At 38.2% G+C, this 21,603-nt stretch overlaps 1 protein-coding gene across 1 annotated transcript; it reads right to left on the bottom strand.

Moving 5' to 3' along the window:
• Positions 1-1,292: 1,292 nt before the first annotated feature.
• On the bottom strand, positions 1,293-20,227 carry LOC149019355 (protein BONZAI 3-like). Its single transcript, XM_089153384.1, has 16 exons — positions 19,401-20,227; positions 13,133-13,180; positions 10,722-10,870; positions 10,567-10,615; positions 8,303-8,359; positions 7,569-7,748; positions 6,651-6,785; positions 6,471-6,532; positions 6,217-6,319; positions 5,908-6,022; positions 5,738-5,814; positions 5,064-5,201; positions 2,935-3,090; positions 2,751-2,864; positions 2,348-2,444; positions 1,293-1,606 (listed from the first exon to the last, which is right to left on the bottom strand). Exons 1-16 carry the CDS (start codon positions 19,560-19,562, stop codon positions 1,488-1,490), a joined length of 1,761 nt encoding a protein of 586 aa, XP_089009510.1. The 5' UTR covers positions 19,563-20,227; the 3' UTR covers positions 1,293-1,487.
• Positions 20,228-21,603: the final 1,376 nt, after the last annotated feature.

The raw sequence follows: 21,603 nt of genomic DNA, 5'->3' as shown, positions 1-21,603 counted from the left end.
GGAATCAAAATTTATAAAATTAACTATTTAGTTAACCGAACATGTGGAATGAAATCTACGGATTCATCATTGATTTTTGTAAATGTGCAAATATTTAGCGTTTTTATAGTAGGGTGAAATATCTGGATTTCACCCCATACTCAATAAATATACAAATTCATATTTTTATCTAGATTTCATAACTCTAGAGATTTTCACAACCAAATGGGTATAAATCTCGCATTCATGTAACCAAACAGGCCCTTAATCATTCTTACCCTTGCACCCCTAATGAAAAAGTCAAATTGACCCCTTTGACAATGAAATGTTATCCAACAATCAATGCCCAAGACGAAGGGAAACTAGCCCAAGACTAGGCCAGTAAATGAATTGGATTTGGCTTAGATACACCAATATCTGAATCTGATAAAAATTTAGAAAAAGCATCCGAATTCGAATCTAAAACTTTATCAAATATTCGATAATAATCCGACTTAATAAACTATCAGATTATTGATTGGTGATTGTCATTTTTTTTCTTTCCGATTTTCAATTTTTTGATTACTGATTACCGATCTCTAAATCCGATTATTAGCCATTTTTTAGATAAAAGTGTTTTAATACTGTTATCGATTACTGGCTTTTGAATCCGATTATCATCATTTTCAGAGAATTTTTTTTGAATACTTTACTCCTTTTATCCTAATATTATCTGATCCAAAAAGCAATTATCCGAATCTGAATCTGGTTGCTTAACGGACGGATACAGATATTTTCCCGGTAAGAAAATTAGTACGAATGTGAATTTCAGCTATCCATTTACACGTCTACCCAAGACGAAGGAAAACTCAACCCTTTTCTTGTCTATGCTACCGTTAAAGGTTTTATGAAAAAAAATAAAATAACATTGTCAAAATTGAGATTGGGGACGAATCTCTTCAACATGGAGAACAGAACCAACATCACAGTAATACTAGGCTACAATGCAATGTCAAATTCCTATTTTAAAAAAATATTGAATATCATCTCCTTGCAGGTGGTGAATATGCACCTTCTTTCCTTTGGGATATACTAGAATATTGTTCTTCAATCATTACAGGGAGTTTCTTTTTCACCAGAAATATTCACTTTTTATCCTGGAGTAAATTGAAAGAATGTGCTTGCTTCTTTTGTTTATATAAGGAAAAAAAATCATTTCCAAGAACATTTTCATTAAAAAAAAAAAAAAAAATAAAAAAAAAAAAAAAATATATATATATATATATATATATATATATATATATATATATATATATATTATTTATTTACTTGGTTAGAACCTACAGAAATGAAATTCAGAACTAATTACAGACTGTTCAACATATATGGATCTACCGGAAATGCAGTTTAGCCACTCCAATGGTATTGACATATAGTGTGACAATAATAATTGTTGAGAATATTAACCGATCAACCAGGAGGAGCAGAATTTGTTAGCCAGCCACTTCTAGTCTTGACAATTCATTTCCTCAGGTGGAAGTTTGGGCTTCATTGGCAAAGCCTGGTTTGATACCCCTGCACTCCATGTATGTCAAAAACTGCCGTGGCAATTCCTCCAACAGAGCTTGGGCAACAGAAATCTGTCCACCTGCATAAGAAGCAAGTTGGGTAACATACTGAATACAAGAACACACTACGGTACACGCAACAAATCGTGTTGCCCAATAACCAGGTCCCATTACCCACCTCAGTAATCAGTATAATTTCCACAAAATTTCCAGGGGAACTATGAGAAAGGAAATTTTGTAAAAGATTCTAACTTACATGGGCTAAATCACTCCTCAGATCTCAAGTACTAGCCCCATTGAACTTTTTGAACCAAGGGCTAAAGCTAGTTTTCCACTCCCTGTATTTAAGTAATGGAGGCCCCCAATGTACATGCTTAGGTTAATTGAGTGAGTAATAAATGAAGCACTGGTATTTCAAATGCAAGACTGTTTATGCAGAAGCAGACAAACACATTGATCCTGATCCTTGAATCATCACTGCCAAGAAGCTTCTCAAGATCACTCTGATCTGATGATCTTATCCATCCATCTACCATGATTTAAATGATAACATGGAAAATTCCTTGAGAAATATATTCTCATGCTGAATGATGTCAAACATCTGAACAGTTGGTTTACTTCTCCTTGTCCACATTATCTTCAAGGAAGAAGAAGAAGAAGATTATATTGTTCAGAGTTCTCTAAACTCTGATTCTAATAGATGAAGATGGGATTTAATCACAGATCCAAACAACTACAATCAATCCATATTGCCTAAGCGTGGGTATCAGTTAAAACAACTAGAACAGAGTAGAAAGAAATGTAAATACTAAAATACCCACCATGCAGCTCGCGCATTGGAACAAACTGTACAATGTCACGTGTGGCTACCCGTCCTGTAGAACTTTCTAATCGTTGTCCCTTGTCAGCATCAAGGATCTGCCAAAACAAATGAAAGTGTATAACTTTTTCCTTAAAGGAATTCTTTTGTATCATATACTTTCCTTTTTTTTTTTCTTTTTTTTTTTTTGGGGGGGGGGGGGTTTGGTGGAAGGGGATTTTCGTATTCACCAAACAATTAAATTGTTGGGAATTTAAATTTTCTGGATCTTTCTTTATCATTTTTCACCAGGTCATTAAATGTTTGGAAATTTTTATGACCTTAAGATAAAGACTGACTATTGAAACGCCCTGAAACAATATATAACTTGGAGGCTAAAAGCTCAAAAGGAATGGTATTGGTACCTCCATCTCTTTGAAATCTGCACCACCTACTCCAACTATAAGAATGGACAATGGTAGATCAGATGCTCTTACAAGTGCATCTTTAGTTTCTTGAAGATCTGTAAGCACCCCATCCTAAAAGATTCCAGGATTACTTATCATCCAAAAAAAGATAAACGTTACGAGTAGCCATTTCATTCTTTACCGTAATGATGAGCAAAACAAAGTACTTGCGCGAGAAAGTCTGGCTTGCAATTTGTGCAGCTCTGTTGATAACTTGCCCAAATAAAGTGGGCCCGGCAAGAATCACAGTATGTAGCGTGTTTGCATAAGCAGACATGATGCCATCTACTCCTGCAACCTGTAAAGTGAATTGTAAAAACTGGCTAACCAAAACTTTGTTCAAAAAGAACCTGACAACTTCTTTTCCGAGAACCATGTCGAGAAGGGTTGAAAAATGCCATGACCACAAATAGCAGAAAAAGAGTCAGTTTTAAACATAGAAAGCCGAATATATCATGCACTACAAACAGGTAACTCATAGAATTGGGAAATTTGGGTTGTGAACTACTTAAATGTTTCAGCAACAGAGTGTTAGGTACCTGAATGAGGCTACTTAACAAGGTGGAATAACTCAAGAAGAAAAAAGGAACTTTGAATAAAAGTTGAATAAGAAACAATACATTCTACCAGCAGTAGGTGATTCCTACGGCTACCCAAGAGCAATAGCTCTCACATAAACTTTCTCAATGCTCAAAACATGTCTCTTAGGTACCTGAATGAGGCTACTTAACAAGGTGGAATAACTCAAGAAGAAAAAAGGAACTTTGAATAAAGTTGAATAAGAAACAATACATTCTACCAGCAGTAGGTGATTCCTACGGCTACCCAAGAGCAATAGCTCTCACATAAACTTTCTCAATGCTCAAAACATGTCTCTTCTACTATTCCTTCCTCTTATTTATAGCAATTACGTTCCACAAATAATTAAGAATCATCCCAACCGAATAGGACTCTTCAAAAGTAACCGAATTCGAAGAGGACTCTTCAAAAGTAACCCGAATGTAATATGACTCTTCAATCTAATCCTAAAAAGAACCCGAAACAATAGGACTCTTCAAACCAATCGTTCCTTCCCTAGAATTTAGGATCGAGTGTAGACTTGTGTACTAGGGACCACAAACCCTCCAACAGTCACCTTGTCCTCAAGGTGAAAATCTGAAAATCTCTCCCGGGGTTTAATGGAGGGGCTGACCCAAGGGGTTCTTTGGGGCTAGGGGATTGTGTTGGGTTTGTTTGGGCCTTAAGTTTGAGACGAAACATAACCGATGAGGCCCAAAAACACAATCGGCCAAGGGATTGGACCAAACCCAGAACCGGTTGAGGAACAACCAACCCAAAAACCAAACCCACGCTTCCTCGCGACGATGCAACCCAGCGCCCCGAGGGCAACAAAGCCCTGATGGGCAAGAGTCCCCAGCCCGACGTAATCCGGTAGGCATTGACACCCGAAACCTCAGAATCGACGGATTTTCAACGGACTTCAAATCGACGAGGTCTCAACCACCAACCGGGTCCAAAGCGAGATGGAATCGCCCATCTCGAACTCCACAAGGCCCAAGCCCCAACCACCTCCAGACCCAACAACGATCATCTCGATGGAGTGCACCAAGCTGTCGTGAATGATGTGCAGAAGAGCGACAACAACACTCCCGCGCGAAAGATGAAAGCATCTCACCCGGAGGAATGCCATACCATTTGTAGGTACCCGAAGAGCACTTAACAAGGTGAATAACTCAAGAAGAAAAAGGAACTTGAATAAAAGGAATAAAAACAAAACACAGGATCACACCAAAAAACCAAAAATCACCAAAAATTACATTCTCTTATTATACAATACCCGAAATTAAAATCATCCCAATCGAATAGGACTCTTCAAAAGTAACCGAAAAGAGGACTCTTAAAAGTAACGAATGTAATATGACTCTTAATCTAATCCTAAAAAGTAACGAATACAATAGGACTCTTCAAATGAATCGTTTCTTCCTAGAATTTAGGGATTTACTTTCCCTGTCGAGTGTAGACTTGTGTTACTAGGGACCTATCACAGAGCACAATGAAAAATTTACATAAAATATAAGTCTAACTGCAGTGAAAAAGATGCAGTTTGAATGGTAGAGTTTCTGGAAAGAAAATATTTGCAATCGGAATGTAATTAGACCCACAAAAGAATTAAGCACTGGATAGTTCCAAAATCCCTTGATTTCCAACTTCAACAGCTTCAAAGGTAGAAAGGGAAAGAAGCAAACAAGAAGAAAAATTGTGACTCCTCACCTCAGACTCTACAGCATTTTCATTCAAGTTAAAACAATGGGACACTACGCCATCTCTTAGCCTTCCACCAAAACCCCAAGCAGGAAAACGCTTGTCATAATCATAAAATTGGATGACATCTCCAACCTCGAATATAGCCTGTATCAAAGTCCAGTTAGACATCACAAAATGTGAATGCACAGGTCATAAACATCATATTTATGAACAGGTCAAACTTTTATAAGGTTAACAAAAAACAATGATCCTACAACTAAATGTACAGCCAGTAAAATCAAAGCCACCATGTTGAGAAAGTAATGGTTCCAGACTAAATGAATCAACTAGATAATTGTAACTTGTAAGTTCCAAGGTAGCTAACCAAGTGCCCTTATGCAGGTCAAGCCATAAAACATAATGCATATAATTTTGAATGTAATTATTTGCCATGTAACGGCTCAAGTCAACAATAAAGGAGAAAGAGGACAGTGAAAATCAACGTATTTGTGTAACACCTGGGAGTAGTTCATTCAATATATATTGATGTAAGAAAGACAATAAGGAAATAAGAAAAACAAAACATAATAATTCATCCAAAAAATTTTTAATTCATCCAAAAAAAGAACATAATACCTAACCTATCCTGACCATGACTAGAACCAAAACTAAACAGTCTCTAGTAAGGTTTCCTAAAATACCTGCTGGTATGCATTTAATCGACCTGAAGGGTCAATGTGGTGCAAGGATTCTGGGTTCCGAGGATCTCCATTTGAAGCTAGAGAAAGGTAAGGATTAAGATCATCAAAGGCAAAAATTTGCCAACAAGAACTAAAGGAACATAATTTCAGTAACATTTGAAGTTATTTACCTGTGAAATCAATGGCAACCATAAAGTTAAGCTCAAAGCCACTAGAAATGTAATCCAGGAAAGTATACATCATTTTCTCAGAAAACCCATCCACAAATAGTTGGCTCTTCAAAGTCTGTGGACAAATAGTTGCAAAGCTGGTTAATATGACAACTTCATCTAATTTGCAGTTAACATTCCTGAAAGATTTCCCCCACCCCGTTTTCCCCCTTATATTCTTCCCTTTTGGGCTGTTCATAATATATTTTTATTCATATATTAATAAATAAATAAATAAGTAAAAACTCTCCTGAAAGAATGGACAACAACCTTTTCATGGCCATGGCCATGGTGAAAAGAAGGCAAATGAAAGTTGACTCCAACTTTTTCATTGTAGATTTTCTCCAAGTCAGCTACTGATTTTTGGAGCCGTCTGATGAAAGAAAACCAAAACAAGGTAACTTACGTTAGATCTGATGCACCACCACCAAAAAAAGAAGGGTTGGGGTTGGGGGGGGGGGGGGACACAAACATACACCCACAAATAAATCAAAAGCAATTAGCTCAACGAATTAATCAAATACCCTATAAGTTCATGGTTGCCATTGTCATTGAAATCAAGGCACTCTATAACCAGTGGGTTATCCTACATAGAAATGGTACAATGTCAGGAAGCAAGTTGCAAAAAAGGAATACTAATCCATTTCTCAACTTATATAAAAAAACACTGATATGATAATTTATTGAAGAGACAAGAAGCTTGCCTTGGTTCCGAATTGCTGCATATTCAGCCGCAGGGCCTTCCATGTTGGATTTAAGTTATTACTAATCACTTCTGTCTTGCAAATTGGAATAGTCCCACCACTTTCAACAACTCTAGAAATTCTCAAGAAAGGATCCTACATGAAGAAAAAGATAACGATGATTAGACTAGCAGTAGGAGTAGTAGATAGTAATAGTAAAAAGAACTAGCAATCATGGTGACTATGAGAAAGCTAATGATAAGAGGGTAGGTTTTCATGGGCCAAATGGGTGTCCTCCATAGAGAAGATTTCCATAACAATAACAACAGCAATGATGAATGATGAGACAATGTCATTACAATAAAAGATGGGCATAAATCTCAGAATCATGTAATGATATAAAAGAATAGTTTCTCATAAACATCTTGGAGAAATATTAATCATCATTTTGAAGAAAAAGCTTTTTTCAGTCAAGAGATGAATATCTCTTTGCTGCACAGCGTCTTCTGCCACATGGAAGGGTGATGTAGCAAATATTTGGGCAAGGGTGGATTGGCTGTGTAAATTTTCAGGCTCAAATGCAATCACAACCTCCAATGTGTTGGCATATGCCCTTTGTATTTTCATCTATTCTTTCATTAAGTTTCACTTTTTTTTCCCCTGGATCTCAAAAGGTTTTGTGCAACAAACTCGGTTTAAACCAAAACTTGACTATGTGAGCAACGAACCTTGAGGTCTATCTGCCTGTTAAATTTCAGCCCCATCTGACAAGCATATGACAGATTTTGGTGCCATCTATGGATTCTATGATGGAGATGCTTCTCAGGAAACTGTTCCCGTACTTTCAATAACAGTACTTATAATGGTGATAATGATGTTGATGTTGATAGTTATACGAACAAAATGCCTATACAAGCTTACAAAGATAGTTGTTCATACACTTTTTGAGAAGAGATCCTTGTTGTCCAAGTGATAACAACGGAGTGTCATTTCAACAGCTACCCTTGAAGCATTTGTTTCCTCTGCACGGACAGTAAGTGTCCCTAATCTTTTCATGACTCCATGCCCACTTCGGTTATGTAGATTAAGCATCAAACTCCTACTCTGTTTAGTAACTATCTGCCATTCAGCAAAAATTAACACTGTCAAGTATGATCACATTCAATAGTTCAAAAGCAAGGTTGCGTACAAAACTATAGACCCACGTTTGCATTAATACAACACAGAATGTATACACCCCCCCCTCAGTACGTATACAAGTAAAGATGTGAAAATACTATGCAGGTACATTGACTGCTACAAAAACTAAATATAATATACAATTAAAAGACACTTTTATTAAGACTAAAACCATTTATTTTATATGAATTAAAAGGTGAAATCTTGTTTTGAGTCCCCCACATACAGAACATGTCTATAACTGGATATTATAGGTGATATGTTGCAAAAATCACTTAAATCTCATCTCACTGAGATAATGCAGTACTTTTCAACTAATAGGGGCTAACATAAGCAAATCTACTCAACAAGCTTCATATACCCAATGTGAAGCGCACAAGAGTTCAAGTTCTTGTGAGAAAATGTCATCACATTAGAACAATTCAGATTGGAATCATCTGCGGTATATAAAGTCGTGAATTTCAGTCAACCCACAAGAATAAATTGCAACCAACCTCTGACAGAACACAACTCGCTTCTCCAAGGAATTCTTGCTCATTCAACTTCAGCATCTGCGGGAAAACACAATACAAAAAAATCCAAACTTTATCATCTGAAATATTACTATTTTTACCAAGAATAAAATCCACACTTACTAGACAAAGAATACCTAACCTTAGATTCTCTATGCACTGCTTTTTAAAAGAACACCGTTCATCACTATGGTCAATATTTAGAATTTTTAGTGCACTGCTCATTTTCACAAGAAAATCAGTGGAAGTAGTTGCTTCCAAGAATAAACCCCATCCCGATTGATTTCCAGACTCATTTTAGTGGAGAGAGAAAGGGAATGGTAGTCTCTTGAAATAGAATTTAATTTGAGAAACATATGCTTCAACTTTCAAAATCTGGCAACCACAATCTTACTAATCCAAATTCACTGCAGGAGAGTGGGTAAAAGTTCAAATCTTAGGCCTATTTCTATTCCAAGCATAGTTGGAGAACTTGCGAGATAAAAAGACAAAAAAAAAAAAAAAAAAAAAAAAAAAAGTAAAAAAACATATCAAGACAACAAGTCTATGGAGATCTTGGTCAAGCCACCATTATAAGATTCCCATACCTCGATCGAGATTGATCAACTACTCCTTTCACTGGGCAATTGCCGGATTTTTGGTAGTAACTTGGTTAGAACACCCCTTATACTTGATCAACTAGACTCCTACAACATCTATTGCAAAGATCAAAGTGGTTTTCAACCAAATCTTCAAGAAAGGTGAGATTTCATCCCGAATTTGAAAATTTTCAAAATCGATGCTCTACACTTGTTCTCTGCATGTTGGTTAAATAGATGTTAGGTACTTGGTTTAATCTACACTTTGATGTAAACAATTCTTTTTATCTGTCATTAATTTTTTTTTTTTTTGAACATTCTGAACTAAAAAATATATATTGTTTAGAAATTATAGTTAGAATATACTCAAAAGTATATATGATGATGATGACATGTGTGATGTACAATGTATCATAGTTGTTTGAGCTTGAACTTTAATGTATTCATATATATTAAGTAAATCATGTGTCCAATAGGTTGTAGAAGTCACCATCTTCACTTCTTCAGCACGGCAGTTTCAAGCTTAGGGTCAAAATGGAACTTACATATATAATAGTTTTTTCGTTAATCTGATGCCACCAATGTGTTTAGAAGGCCTAAAATAGGCTAGACAGTAATTTTCAGCCCCAAAAACCCTCAAAGGTCATCAAGATGAGCCACCATGTTGGGGTGAGTTGGAAAGAAAATCTTCCTGCAACTCTGCAAGAACATATCGAGATCCCTCTTTCTTGGCCTGAGAATGTGGCTGCCGAGATCGAGTTCTCAAACCATGATTTGAAAAGTATTGAGTTAAGTGTTATTGGATTTAAAATCTAGGACTCATAGAAAAGTAATACAATGCCAAATCAATATTTTCTAGCAAAGTTCTGGTACCAGCACTAGTTGGAAAAAAATAAAGCCACTGCTGAATTCAAATGTAGGAAACCTAAATATTTCCATTTAAAATTGGATCTTGCTAACCTTCGGTGTTATGTAAGATCAAGAAATACATAACACCTCACCCTATCTATATTTCAGAAAATTGATCTAAAATTAGAACAAAAAGTTTTCCTTCACAGCTCTCTCCATGGTCACCTACCGTGCAAAGTGACAGGGTTAGGTGAGGCCCAACTTTGCTAACCAAAATATTCCCTGCCTATTCAACAGTTCAAAATTACAATATGAGGCCAAATGACAAAATAATAGATACCATGGGGAGAAGCATCTCTACAATAGACTGGAATAGCAAAACTGCCAAATGGCTCTTTTTTTTGCTAAAAAGGTCATTTGTATTAAAGTGAAAAAAGTTACATGTTATGCTCACTGGGGTCGGAGGACCCCCCTCACTTCAAATAAGGAACAAAGTCAACTCAAACCTTGCAACAATAGTTGCCCTAAATACACCCAGTTGTACTATTTCCTAAAAAGAAATTATATTCACCAAATCTTCATAGAGAAAAGATTTATTGTGATAAACTGTCATTCCCAGTGGAATGACCTAAAGCTCTTGGATTTTCTTTACACAAAATCAGCTCAAAACTGCCAAATGGCTTACCCGCAAAGGAATCTCCATCAATCAAAAAAATTCAAAAACCAGTTTAAAGCCTGGCATAGTGTAAATCTTAGCTCAAAAATATTAATTCTCTCTCATCAGGCATGTCATTATATCAAAACCAGAACATAGGGTACCTTCACGGGCAAGTTGTGATATTTGGTGTCAACATCAAACACGTGAAACCTGAAAATGAGATGCCCCGTAGGAAAAAGAAAAGATAATAAAATATACGTATCAGATCAAATGAAATACAACAACCAAACGATTTAGAGGATGATGAAGAATTTACACTAATGGCTGAACCATTTCAAACTGATAAGTGATAGGAATTTTTCCAATCCAAGCAGGGTCAACTGAATTCATAATTACTTCTGTACGACCAAGCTCCTCAAGCATTCCATCCCTTTTCTTCATATACACTATCGCAATAGGGTCACTCTGTAAAACAAGGGGACCATGAGAGAGAATAAATAATAACTGGAATAGAGTAAATCAGCTTGTCCAAACATGTACATTTGAGAGTAAATTAATTTGCTGGAACTTCAAATTCAACATTCAGACCTCTTCCGTGAAAACCCCAAACCTTCACTGTTAGCTTTCCCTCCATCTACTTGACTAAACCCTACATTCAAACCATAGACCTCAAGCAGACCACACCCAAGTTTGACCTACTTTAACTTGAGTGGATCTTAGAGATTATGGTTAATTTGCGCCTAGTTGACTCTATGTTGACTCTATTTTGGAAGGGCTGTGCTACCATTAGATTCATTTTCTGTGTCAGTTGGGCCTCTATTTGTCTCCCTTGAGGGAGAAGTAAGGGCCTGAGAAAATTTTAAAAATGTCTATCAGGCGGATATTTTCAAAATGATCTGGAAACAAGAGGCTAAATGATTAGCAATTGGGCAGACCCCATTTGCACTGCTCCCAGTGTCTCTGATGCCTTCTGGATGTGAAGGAAGACCTGCAGCTCAAATCTCTTACTCTTGGGGTTATCAAATCCTTATGATGAAGGTATCCCTACTAGATTCTGGCTTTAAAATTGATAGCATGGTTGTCATGACGACAAGGCAATGCTAGGTGATAGAGGGCAATGATAACCAAGGCAGCCACCTAGGCAGACGCTTTGACAACCTTGATTGACAGCCAAGGAAAATTCTCCAATCAGATGGTGTTAGAGCTCTTTATAGTTCTGGATTTAATATGATGGACTTTGATCTCGGATATCCTTCAGAATGACGGCTTCACACCTCCCCTAACCTTCTCTGACTGCCATTTGAAATGTTCTTCCAAGTAATACCCAAAAGGCCTCGGAGTAGAGGCAACACTAACATTTAGCCTACTTCTTCAACAAGTCTCTTCAGTACCACGTTGGCTTGGGCTCTCATTAAAGCCGTGGAACCGTGGAACCATGGAAGCTTGGCATAATTTGGGGTGTTTCAAGAAGCAAATTCCTCCTCATAGTTTCATTATTAGTAGGGTTTCCTCCTGTCACCTCCTACTTAGGCTTGCCTTCTCCACAGACAGCTTCCAGCATCTCCCTGTTATTTTTGTTTGAATGCCTTAGAAAATGTGAATCACTTTAATTTTTTACTGCAGCTTCCCATCAGTTTGGATGAGTCTTCTGGCCAAATGCGAACCATGCAGAAAATGGATTTTGCCATTTGGAGAGAACGGATCTGGGTGGAAATGACCTATGCTGGATAATCCTGCTGTGACTTGGTGGAGAGAAAAACCCTAGAATATGGGCCTCTAAGTCTAGATCCTTTCAACAGATTTGGGATCCTATGTCTTTGATGTAAGAGCCAAGTTAGCAATTACCCTACTTGTTATACTGAGACTGTTAAAAATAGGTTGCATATTGATGCTTAGGGGCATCCCCTCCTCTTTCGTAGTCCCTTGCCTCCCCCTCTCCCCTTGTAAGGCAGGGTTTTATAAGTTGTATTGCTTGTTCTCCTTTCTCATTTCCCCTTTCTTGGGTAAGGGTGCTTTTTCTTCTTCTTTGGTAGTGAATTAATTTATTTGTCCAAAAAAAATTGGATGTTGAGTCACTCTTGGTTTTATTTTATATATATTGCCCTTTTCTCTCCCTTTTTATTTCCCTTATGGTAGGCCCCAAGGAGATTTGACTCCATGAACTTTACACTATGAAGTGTTGATCTTTTCCAACTAAGATGCCTCTTGGGGTTCCTTTTTCTCTCTTCCTCAATAAAATGTTATTGTCATTCACCAAAAAGGTATGCATGGTGACCCTTAAATTTCATTATAGGCTAGAAACAAAAGCTAATTCAATCATTTCAATTCCACAAGAAAAAGAGCAAAAGAGCCATATTCATATTATACGAAAAGAAGGGTGAACAGTGATAGACTATACAATATATTCACCAAAGGACTATACAGTAAATTACAGAACTATCATTCATCCCATGGTTTAGGAACAATACAAGAATTGCTATAAAATAACACCTAAGATGTTCTCTTAATTAAAAAAGGGCGAACCCAATGGCGATGCCTTCTGCATATGCAGAGTCAGGGGTTCAAATTCCTACACAGCCTTGCCCCGGCAATTTATGCTGAGAGGCTGTTTAGATGCCTTGACCTCAGTCTACAACTATGGTCCATCAACCATTGCACCAAGGCCCACCCCTCTAAGAAGTTCTGTTAATTGAACCAAGAAAAAAAATTCTCAGCAACAAATTGTACCTTTGAAAATATGTCCCGATCAAGTAAACTCGTAGCTGACAATGATAACTGCAATAAATGCTTCCAACTTAGTCCATTATTAAACAGAATTACAGTCTCTAATAGAAAGAACCAACTGCATGGGAAATGTATCAAAGAAAACAAAAAGGAAAAAGACATACATAAACAATAAGAAGTAACAAATAAATGGTCACACAGAGGATGCACAGAAAGATGAACCAAATCAAAAGTAAAACCAAAATCATTCAAATTTTTAATCTAAGTTGAACCACACATGCTACACTATGATCAGCAGATATGAATATTCAAAAACCCACATGAGCAAAGATCTAGAAATCAGGAAAAGAACAATTAGGAACTCTTTAATATAAATACAGCTATGATACCATACTTCAACTCTAGTATTTCTAATGCCATATTGGCATGCATCTATAAAATTAACTCCTGCCATCTTTGACGTCGCTCCAGTAGCTGCAAAGCTCACCATGAGAAGGTTTTCAAAAACAAACCATAAAATTTCATTTACAAAACAATACCAACCTTCCAGTATCTCTTATTTTATCAAAAGGAGAAAAATACAGGATTCATTAGAACTAGAACCACAAGTGGTAGCATACAATTGTTACACCTAAAGGAAGCAAGATAGAATATCGCATTAAGATTAACAATGTGAAGTTGATTGAATTTCACCATAAAAAAATGATTTAGTCAGAAATTTAAGAAACAGGATTGCTGTACAAAGCTTAATCGACTCCAACCAGCATCGACCTGAACAACAAGCAAGACAACAACAAAACTAGTGGGGTTGACTACATGAAACATTGCCTTACAATCTGTTCCATTCAAGGTCATACTAGATACTAGGCTTAAGCCATGCATGTCTTTTCTCACCACTTCTTCTAAGATTATTTTAGGTTTGTCTAGCTCTTTTAGTTCCTTCAATATGGATAAAATCACTCCCCTATACTAGAGCATTTAAAGGCATCCGCTGAACATCGCCGTGCAACCTCAAATGACTTTCCAATAGCCTATCATGTATTGAAGCTACTCCAACCAGCTCTAATATGATTATTCCTTACTTTATCTTCCTTGTGTATGCTACTTATCCTTCTAAACATCCTCATTTCTACTACATGCAGTTCATTTATATGATACTCCTAAACTACTCAACACTTTCTACCATAGATCATAGCTGGTCTTACAATCGTCCTATGAAATTTTCCTTTGATTTTGAAAGGAATACACTAATCACATAAAACCTTGGACATACCTATTCACTTCATCCATCCTATTCTAATTCGATGGGAAAAATCACCCTTTATTTATGATTGAGCAGGATACCTAAAATAATTACCAAGCGAAATCTTCTTCTCATGAAGTTTCACCACCTCATTATCCATCCTTCTTTGTTCTAGTTTAAAAGCTGAGTCTAAGTTTGAGGTATTAATTGTAGGCTATAAATAAAGCCTCAAGCATGTAACTAGAACAGATTTTCATGATTATTGAATAAAGCTTGGTTTGAAGGAGAATTGTTGGGAATTGTGGGATTCCCAGTGGGAGGCCTGCGGCTGTTTGTGCTATTGGTTTGCTGCAAGTTCAACCCCTCTTCAGTACAAGTAAGCATTCAATCCCCCCCCCCCCAAGTACAGCACTAGAATTTCATCCCTTTTGTTTTCCAAAACAACAAACCCTAGGATTGAATCTGAGATTTAAAAATAGCAAGTTCAGATTCAGTGTCAGCCCAATACCTCTTTAGAAACCCCTGGCCAAACCTAAACAGCTTCTCCTCAACCCTAAATCACCTCTAGACTCTAGAAACCCTAAATAACATAAACCCCAAGCCCTTCCCCTAACCCTAGACTTGAAGATTCAGTTCTGAATTTAAAATTACAGCAAGGTTCAGAATTGAAACTCAATCAACCCTAGTTCCCAGCCATAACTGAACCTAGTCCTACTCAATTCCCAACCCTAGAACCCCATATTCAGCCCTAATCCGGCAACCGCAGGGTAATAAAACCCTAATTTTGCTGCTGGTTCACTTGAACTGATCCTGAAGACTGGTCCTTGATTTGGGGACTAGGGATTACATCAATTCTTCAACTTTCCAATTCTTCCCCATGGTGGAAAATTAACCACAATGACAAAAGAAACAATTCCGGTGGCAGCTCCAGAATCAAGAACTGAAAAAGAGAATGCTGATGCAGTCAAAACCAGAAAATTTTCTCCAACTGATACAACCAAAGCAACGATGGGTTGAACAGATTTTCAGACCCAAAATAATGTGAGCAACAGCAGCAAAATGGTTAAATTGAAAACAAAACAAATACAATCATCTTAGCACTGGTGATAGCATATCGAATATGACATCCCCAATACCCTGATGAAACTCATCGAAACTATAACAAAACCCTAGTTCCCTTTTTATGAATGAGGAATTTTTTTTTTCTTCAACCCCAAACAGAAGCTTAAACAACTTTCATAACTGCAACCCAAGGAAAGGATCAGGTACTGGTTCAAATTAAGGGTCTGATATCATGTAAAGAATCACAGAACCTGTCAAGAGTGCCTAATTAAGAGCAGAGAGAGTGGGAGATTGAAGGAGAAGAAGAGAAAACAATGTGAGGAAAACAATGTGAGGAAAGGATTTTCCGATATAACTACTGTACCAGCCAAAATAATTCCATATTAAGAAGTCAAAACAGAATTACAAATGCATTATATCTCTTAGCTGATTGGTCTAAACAAGAAACTTATAGGAAACTAAAGACATGACCTCTTTCTTTTTTTTCCTCAACTCATTAACCCAATCATCATTCCCCACCTTGGAACAGGTACCTTTGGCTGGCTTCCAAATCTTGGCGGCAGTATCCATAAAAAAAATACCCCTTTGCAATATTAAGGTACATAGCATTGCGGATAATATTCTTCTTTGTGCAGAGGTAGTCAGGGGTTTTGAGAGATCATCTCATTCCCCTGCTGCTCTCCTCAAAGTAGATCTCCATAAAGCTTTCGACTCCATTCGCTGGGATTTTATCAGTGATGTTCTTTCTGCCATGAATTTCCCCCCCCCTCCTTTATCCATTGGATTGAGGTCTGCATATCCACTCCAACCTTCTCCATTATAACCAATGGCTCTCCGGCTGGCTTCTTCTCCTCTCGAGTCAGGATTCGTCAAGGTTGTCCCCTCTCCCCTTACCTCTTTTCCCTTGCTTTGGAAGTTCTTTCCCGCATCCTTCAATCCAAGATTGATCAACTCTTGATCTCTCCAATTCCCAAATGCAAATCCCTCAACCTCACTCATCTCGCCTTTGCGGACGACCTCGTGATCTTCTCCAAAGCTGACCACAAATCCATCTCTTCTATCCTATCTGCTCTTAATCTCTTCGAGTCCATCTCGGGTCTCAAGGTCAATCTCGACAAATCTTCCATTTTCCTCTCCGGAGTCTCTGACTCCCTTCGCTCCAATCTCCTAAATATCTCTGGATTCAAGCCTGGCTCCTTCCTTGTTGTCTATCTCGGCCTTCCTCTTATCCCTGGTAGGCTCTCTCGCCACCACTGTGCCCCTATGCTTGATCATATTCGGAAAAGTCTCCAACTTTGGAAAAGCTGGCTTCTCTCTTTTGCCGGTCGTGTTGAGCTAATTCGCTCTGTTCTTCAATCCTCCTATCTCTACTGGTATGGCATCTTTCCCCTTCCCAAGTCTATCTCCTTGGAGATGGAGTCCATCTTCTGTGCCTTTCTATGGAAAGGCCAGGTTTCCTCGAGATTCCTCCGCCCCATCAGTTGGTCCAACATCTGTCGGCCTAAATCTGAGGGGGGCCTAGGAATTCGAAGGATCCGAGATGTCAATTCCGCTGCTTTACTTCATCTTATTTGGAAAATTGTTTCTAAACAAGATTCCATCTGGGTCAATTGGGTCTACTCTTACCTCCTCAAATCTGATTCTTTCTGGTCCGTCCCTATCCCTCCTAACCCTTCCTGGATCTGGAGGAAACTTCTTCTCCTCAGACCATGTGCTCTCCCTGCCTTCACCATTCAAATCTCCTCTGGCCTCTCCACTAAGTTCTGGCTAGATCCTTGGCATCCGATGGGTATTCTCTTTTCCCTTTTTCCCGCCCGCACCATTTATGACTCCCGCATCCCCAAGTCTTCTCTCTTATTGGACTTCATCTTCGATGGAACTTGGGCCCCTGTCCCCCACCCTAGCCTCACACAAGTCTGGAATTCCCTTCCACCAATTACCCCCTCCGCTCATGACACTCTAGTCTGGCTCCCCTCTACTACAAAATCCTTTACCTCGGCTTCTGCTTGGAACCTGGTTCGTTCCCCTTCCCCTTCCCCCTCCCCTTCCCCCCCTTGGCCTTCCCTTGTTTGGTTCCCTGGCCACATTCCCCGGCATGCCCTAACCCTTTGGAGAGCCCTAAACCTCGCCCTCCCAACCCAGGCCTTCCTCATCTCCCGCCACATCCCTGCGAACCCAAACTGTACCCTTTGCTGGACCGGTACCGAGGACATTGAGCATTTATTTTTCTCTTGCCCCTTCTCCAGTTCTCTCTGGAGAAAAGCCCTTGCTTTCATCTGGCCCCGTTCCCGCCGCTTATTTGGGTTTGATCGTGATTGGGTTTGGATTTTGAGTAATTTCTCAGGCTCCTCTATTTGTGATCGGTTTGGTAAGCTTGTTTATGGTGCTATGATCCATCATCTCTAGTGGGAGAGGAATCTAAGGCGTTGGACTTCTAAATCCCTCTCTCTTGATTCGATTTGGAGCGCAATTTATTTTGATGTATCGGCTAGACTCATCAGCATTCCCCATCCCCCGGTTGTTGACTCCCCAAGGAACAGGCTCATTGTTGTCTCCTGGGGCCTCAACTCCCAAATCATCCCTTCTCCTTGAATCCTTTTGTTTGGTTTCTTCTTGTAGTTCGCTGTTCTCTTAATATCATTATTTATTCATCCAAAAAAAAAAAAAAAAAGGTACATAGCATTGGGAATAAAGGACAGTACCAGGGAGTTGTCTGAACTATATTTCTGTCAAAGCAGACTAGCAGTAGTAGATTTCTGTGTTTCAAGGAGACAAGACTTCCATTTTTACCATACAAATCATTTTTGTATTTCTATTGATAGATCAAGTTTCAGGACAAAAAAGGGTGTCTAGTAGTAATACATAGTAAATTCTATTTCAAGGAGATGGTGACAGTGGCAGTAGTGGACGAAGTCTCTTTGGAGTTGGTATGTTTTACCATGAACATGAAATTACTGCATGAAATCAACTTAACCATCTGCTCATTAAAGAGCAACTCCTTCCCCTCCCCTCCGCTCCCCCCCCCCCCTTTCAAAACCTTCAAGAAAAGTATTTCTATGTTCTATGTCAGGAATAGAGAAGTTCCAAATTAAAGCTTTTTTCCCCTCTATTTCTCAGCAATTTTTTTGTAAAAATCCATTCCCAGGAATTTCTGTAAAAGATGGATCTCATTCCTTCTTCTGTCCCCAGCAACAAAATAACAAACAGAGAAATAGGGAAATAGAAGTACTACCTAGACCTATATCAAGAAAAGGTATTCCCAATTTCTAACACATGAGAGTGACTTCACAAGCAGAGAATAGAACATGTCATTTAAATTATACTCCCCTTTGAAGTATTATATACATGTTTTTTTCCCATGCATCTAGGGTGTTTGACTCGGTTTTGACTGAGAGCGTGTAATGCCGTCCTAGGAATTTAGGGTTGTTGACTTCGGATTTTGAGTGAGAGTGTATAATGCCGTTGTATGAATTCTTGAGAACACTTGTAATCTTCTTCCTTTACATAGTGAACACTTCTTCAAAACCATTGCATCTGTCTTTTTATCTGTTTTCCTTTTTGTTCCCTATTTGGTGATCATACTAATACCACATGGATTTCTATTCTTCTTTTGTCTTCTTCGTCCGAAAAAAATGCAGAGATAGAAAGCAAAAGTGTTTCACGGACCAATATCAAGAAACAATGTTCCCAGTTTCCAACACAAGCGGGGAGACATATATTCGTCATTAAAAAAAAAAAAAAAAAAACAACAACAACAACAACACACACAACAGCAGTTATGCATGAATCAGTCCCTTTAGTTCAAATATACAATTTGCAAAGTGACTCAAAATGGCAGGTGGAAACAGTAGGCCCTCTAACCTCAAACCTTGGTTTCTTCTTTCTTGTTGTGTTCAGTATTTCTTTGTTTTCCCTTTTTTGGGCAAAAATTAGAGAGAGATCTCAGACAAGAATCACAAAACATACCTCGAGTTGGCTGCAGAGGCCATGATAACCACGAGACCTGAAGAAGAAATCAATTGCATCATTCGGCTGAGCAGCGCCTTCATCTCTCATGGGCATAGGACTTTGTTGTGCCCCTCCTACAGCCTGTTTTCCTCCATTTATGTCCGAAAAACACCCACCCATTCTCTCTGTATGCTGTGAATAATGGATTCAGAGCTTCAGGAAACATTAAGTAGAAGGGTTTCTTCAATTTCTTGGTTCGAATACTCGCTCTTAATCCCCAATAAACGCGGTTTCCATAATTGTGTATAATCTTTTTGGTCAAGTCCTTTACTATACACTCAGTTACTAAATAAGTACGTTCACAGCTTCAGCAGCAAGCTAAAATTCTACTTCCTTAGAAAATTCCCGAACGGCCAAATTAATAGAAACAGGCAGAGTATCACAGATCACAGTCAGTCAACCATCGAATTACTGTGCAAATTGTTAGATTGATTTCTTGGGAATTTTGAAATTCCAGCAATTAAGAAAAGATTGGTTAAATAAGAAGATTTTCGGGTTAGATTCAAAATCAAATCAACCTATCACATGCCTAGTTCTACTGGGGTGGGGGCCGATCTACATGGATTAGGAAACTCTTGCATATTTGCTAAGGCCTGGCTTCCGCGATGGAGAGACCAAAGGCAATAAAGAAGATGCTTCTGCGTGGTCCCTGGTTGCCCACAAAGAAGGTGTCATTAAGACTCAACGAACATGAGCGTTGTTGAAGTATGAAAAAAATGCCCGGTTTTCTTCGGCCTTGAGCATGACTTTTGTTTAAGTTGAAGGAGTTAAACTAGGGGAAAACATCCTCTGCTGTGCACATCTCTGTTCTGCACAGCACAACAGTGCACTTTTGTACCAAATGGTTGACTGAGAAAACAAAACAAAACAAATACAAGAATTTTAAAATTTTAGAATTAAGCTTTTAATCTTAGTCTTCTATTTGATATCAAAAGCGCACTGCTGTGCACAGCAGAGCTGCAAATACTAGAATTTTAAAATTTTAGAGTTAAGCTTTTAATCTTAATCTTCTATTTGGTACAAAAATGCATTGTTGTGCATAATAGAAAATTTTTTACTGTTAAACCAGGGAGGTGCCCATTTGAAAAAGTCATTGATCAAATGATAGAACATGGAAAAGAGAAATTCTTGAAAACTTGTTTTTCCCCAACTGATGTCAAGGAAATCATGAAGATAAGGCTGGCCATGTCTCCTTCTACTGTTAGGTGGGTTTGGGGTGCGGCCAAAAATGGGGTGTTTAGCACAACTCTACTTATCAAATGCTAATAAATCACAGGGAGCAGCACAAACTTGAAAGTAAAGAAGGAGGAAGAGAAGTTTTATGCAAGTTCTCCTTTATTTGTTGGATGTTAGATAGGGGTGAACGAAATGAGGCAACTTTCAAAATGTTAGATGGAGACGTAGTTAGGGTGGTGCAACAAATTGAAGATGCTGCCAATGATGGAATGTTAAAGAGGTTAAAGACCCAACTTCCCTAGGGGAGGTCTTGGGTTCGCACCCATTCAGCGGCATTAATATAAAAGCTCCCCTGAGGATATAATCGTGGTGCGCGCAAGCTGACCCGGATGAATCTCAGAAAAAAAAAAAAAAAAAAAAAAATTGAAGATGCAATGGGTGAGTTTCTCAGCCTCAGAAGGTATTGTAGTTTTTGAAACCCTTAATTGGGCCAAAGAAAATCATGCACATATTTGTGATAATAGTCTGATTGCCTGGAGTTAGTGGAGTTACTATCTGGCTACAAGACTTAAGGCCCACTCTCCTTCACATCAGTCATTGAAAATACAAAATGTTCGCCCAATGCTCCTTTTTGTTTGTACCTAGGGAAAACAACGTTGTTGCTCACTCCTTAGCCTCTAAGGGTTTTGTCCTCTGGCTGGACAGATGGCCATTTCTAATCCTTGGATTCTTGAGTTATATAATTAATTTTTCTTGGCGTTTGGCAAAATACCAACACTTTCACATATAAGGTCAAAGTTCGAATCCCCTTAAGGCCAGGTATAAAGTCCCACCTATATTAATTATATAAAGCTTTCCTGAGGATGTAATCAAGGTGTGCGTAATCTGGCCCAGATGAACCTCAAGTCCAAACAAAAAAAGCGTTTGCCTTTGAACGAAAAAGTTGTTTACCAAAAAAATAAAAAATGAATAAAAAGAATGAGAA

This window comes from Hakea prostrata, chromosome 4 (genome assembly GCF_041222555.1).
Source record: "Hakea prostrata isolate BN-2017 chromosome 4, UWA_Hpros_2, whole genome shotgun sequence".
In the NCBI taxonomy this organism is placed as follows: Eukaryota; Viridiplantae; Streptophyta; class Magnoliopsida; order Proteales; family Proteaceae; genus Hakea; species Hakea prostrata.
The sequence above is the reverse complement of the archived record's forward strand: the minus strand, read 5'-3'. Positions and strand labels throughout refer to the sequence as shown.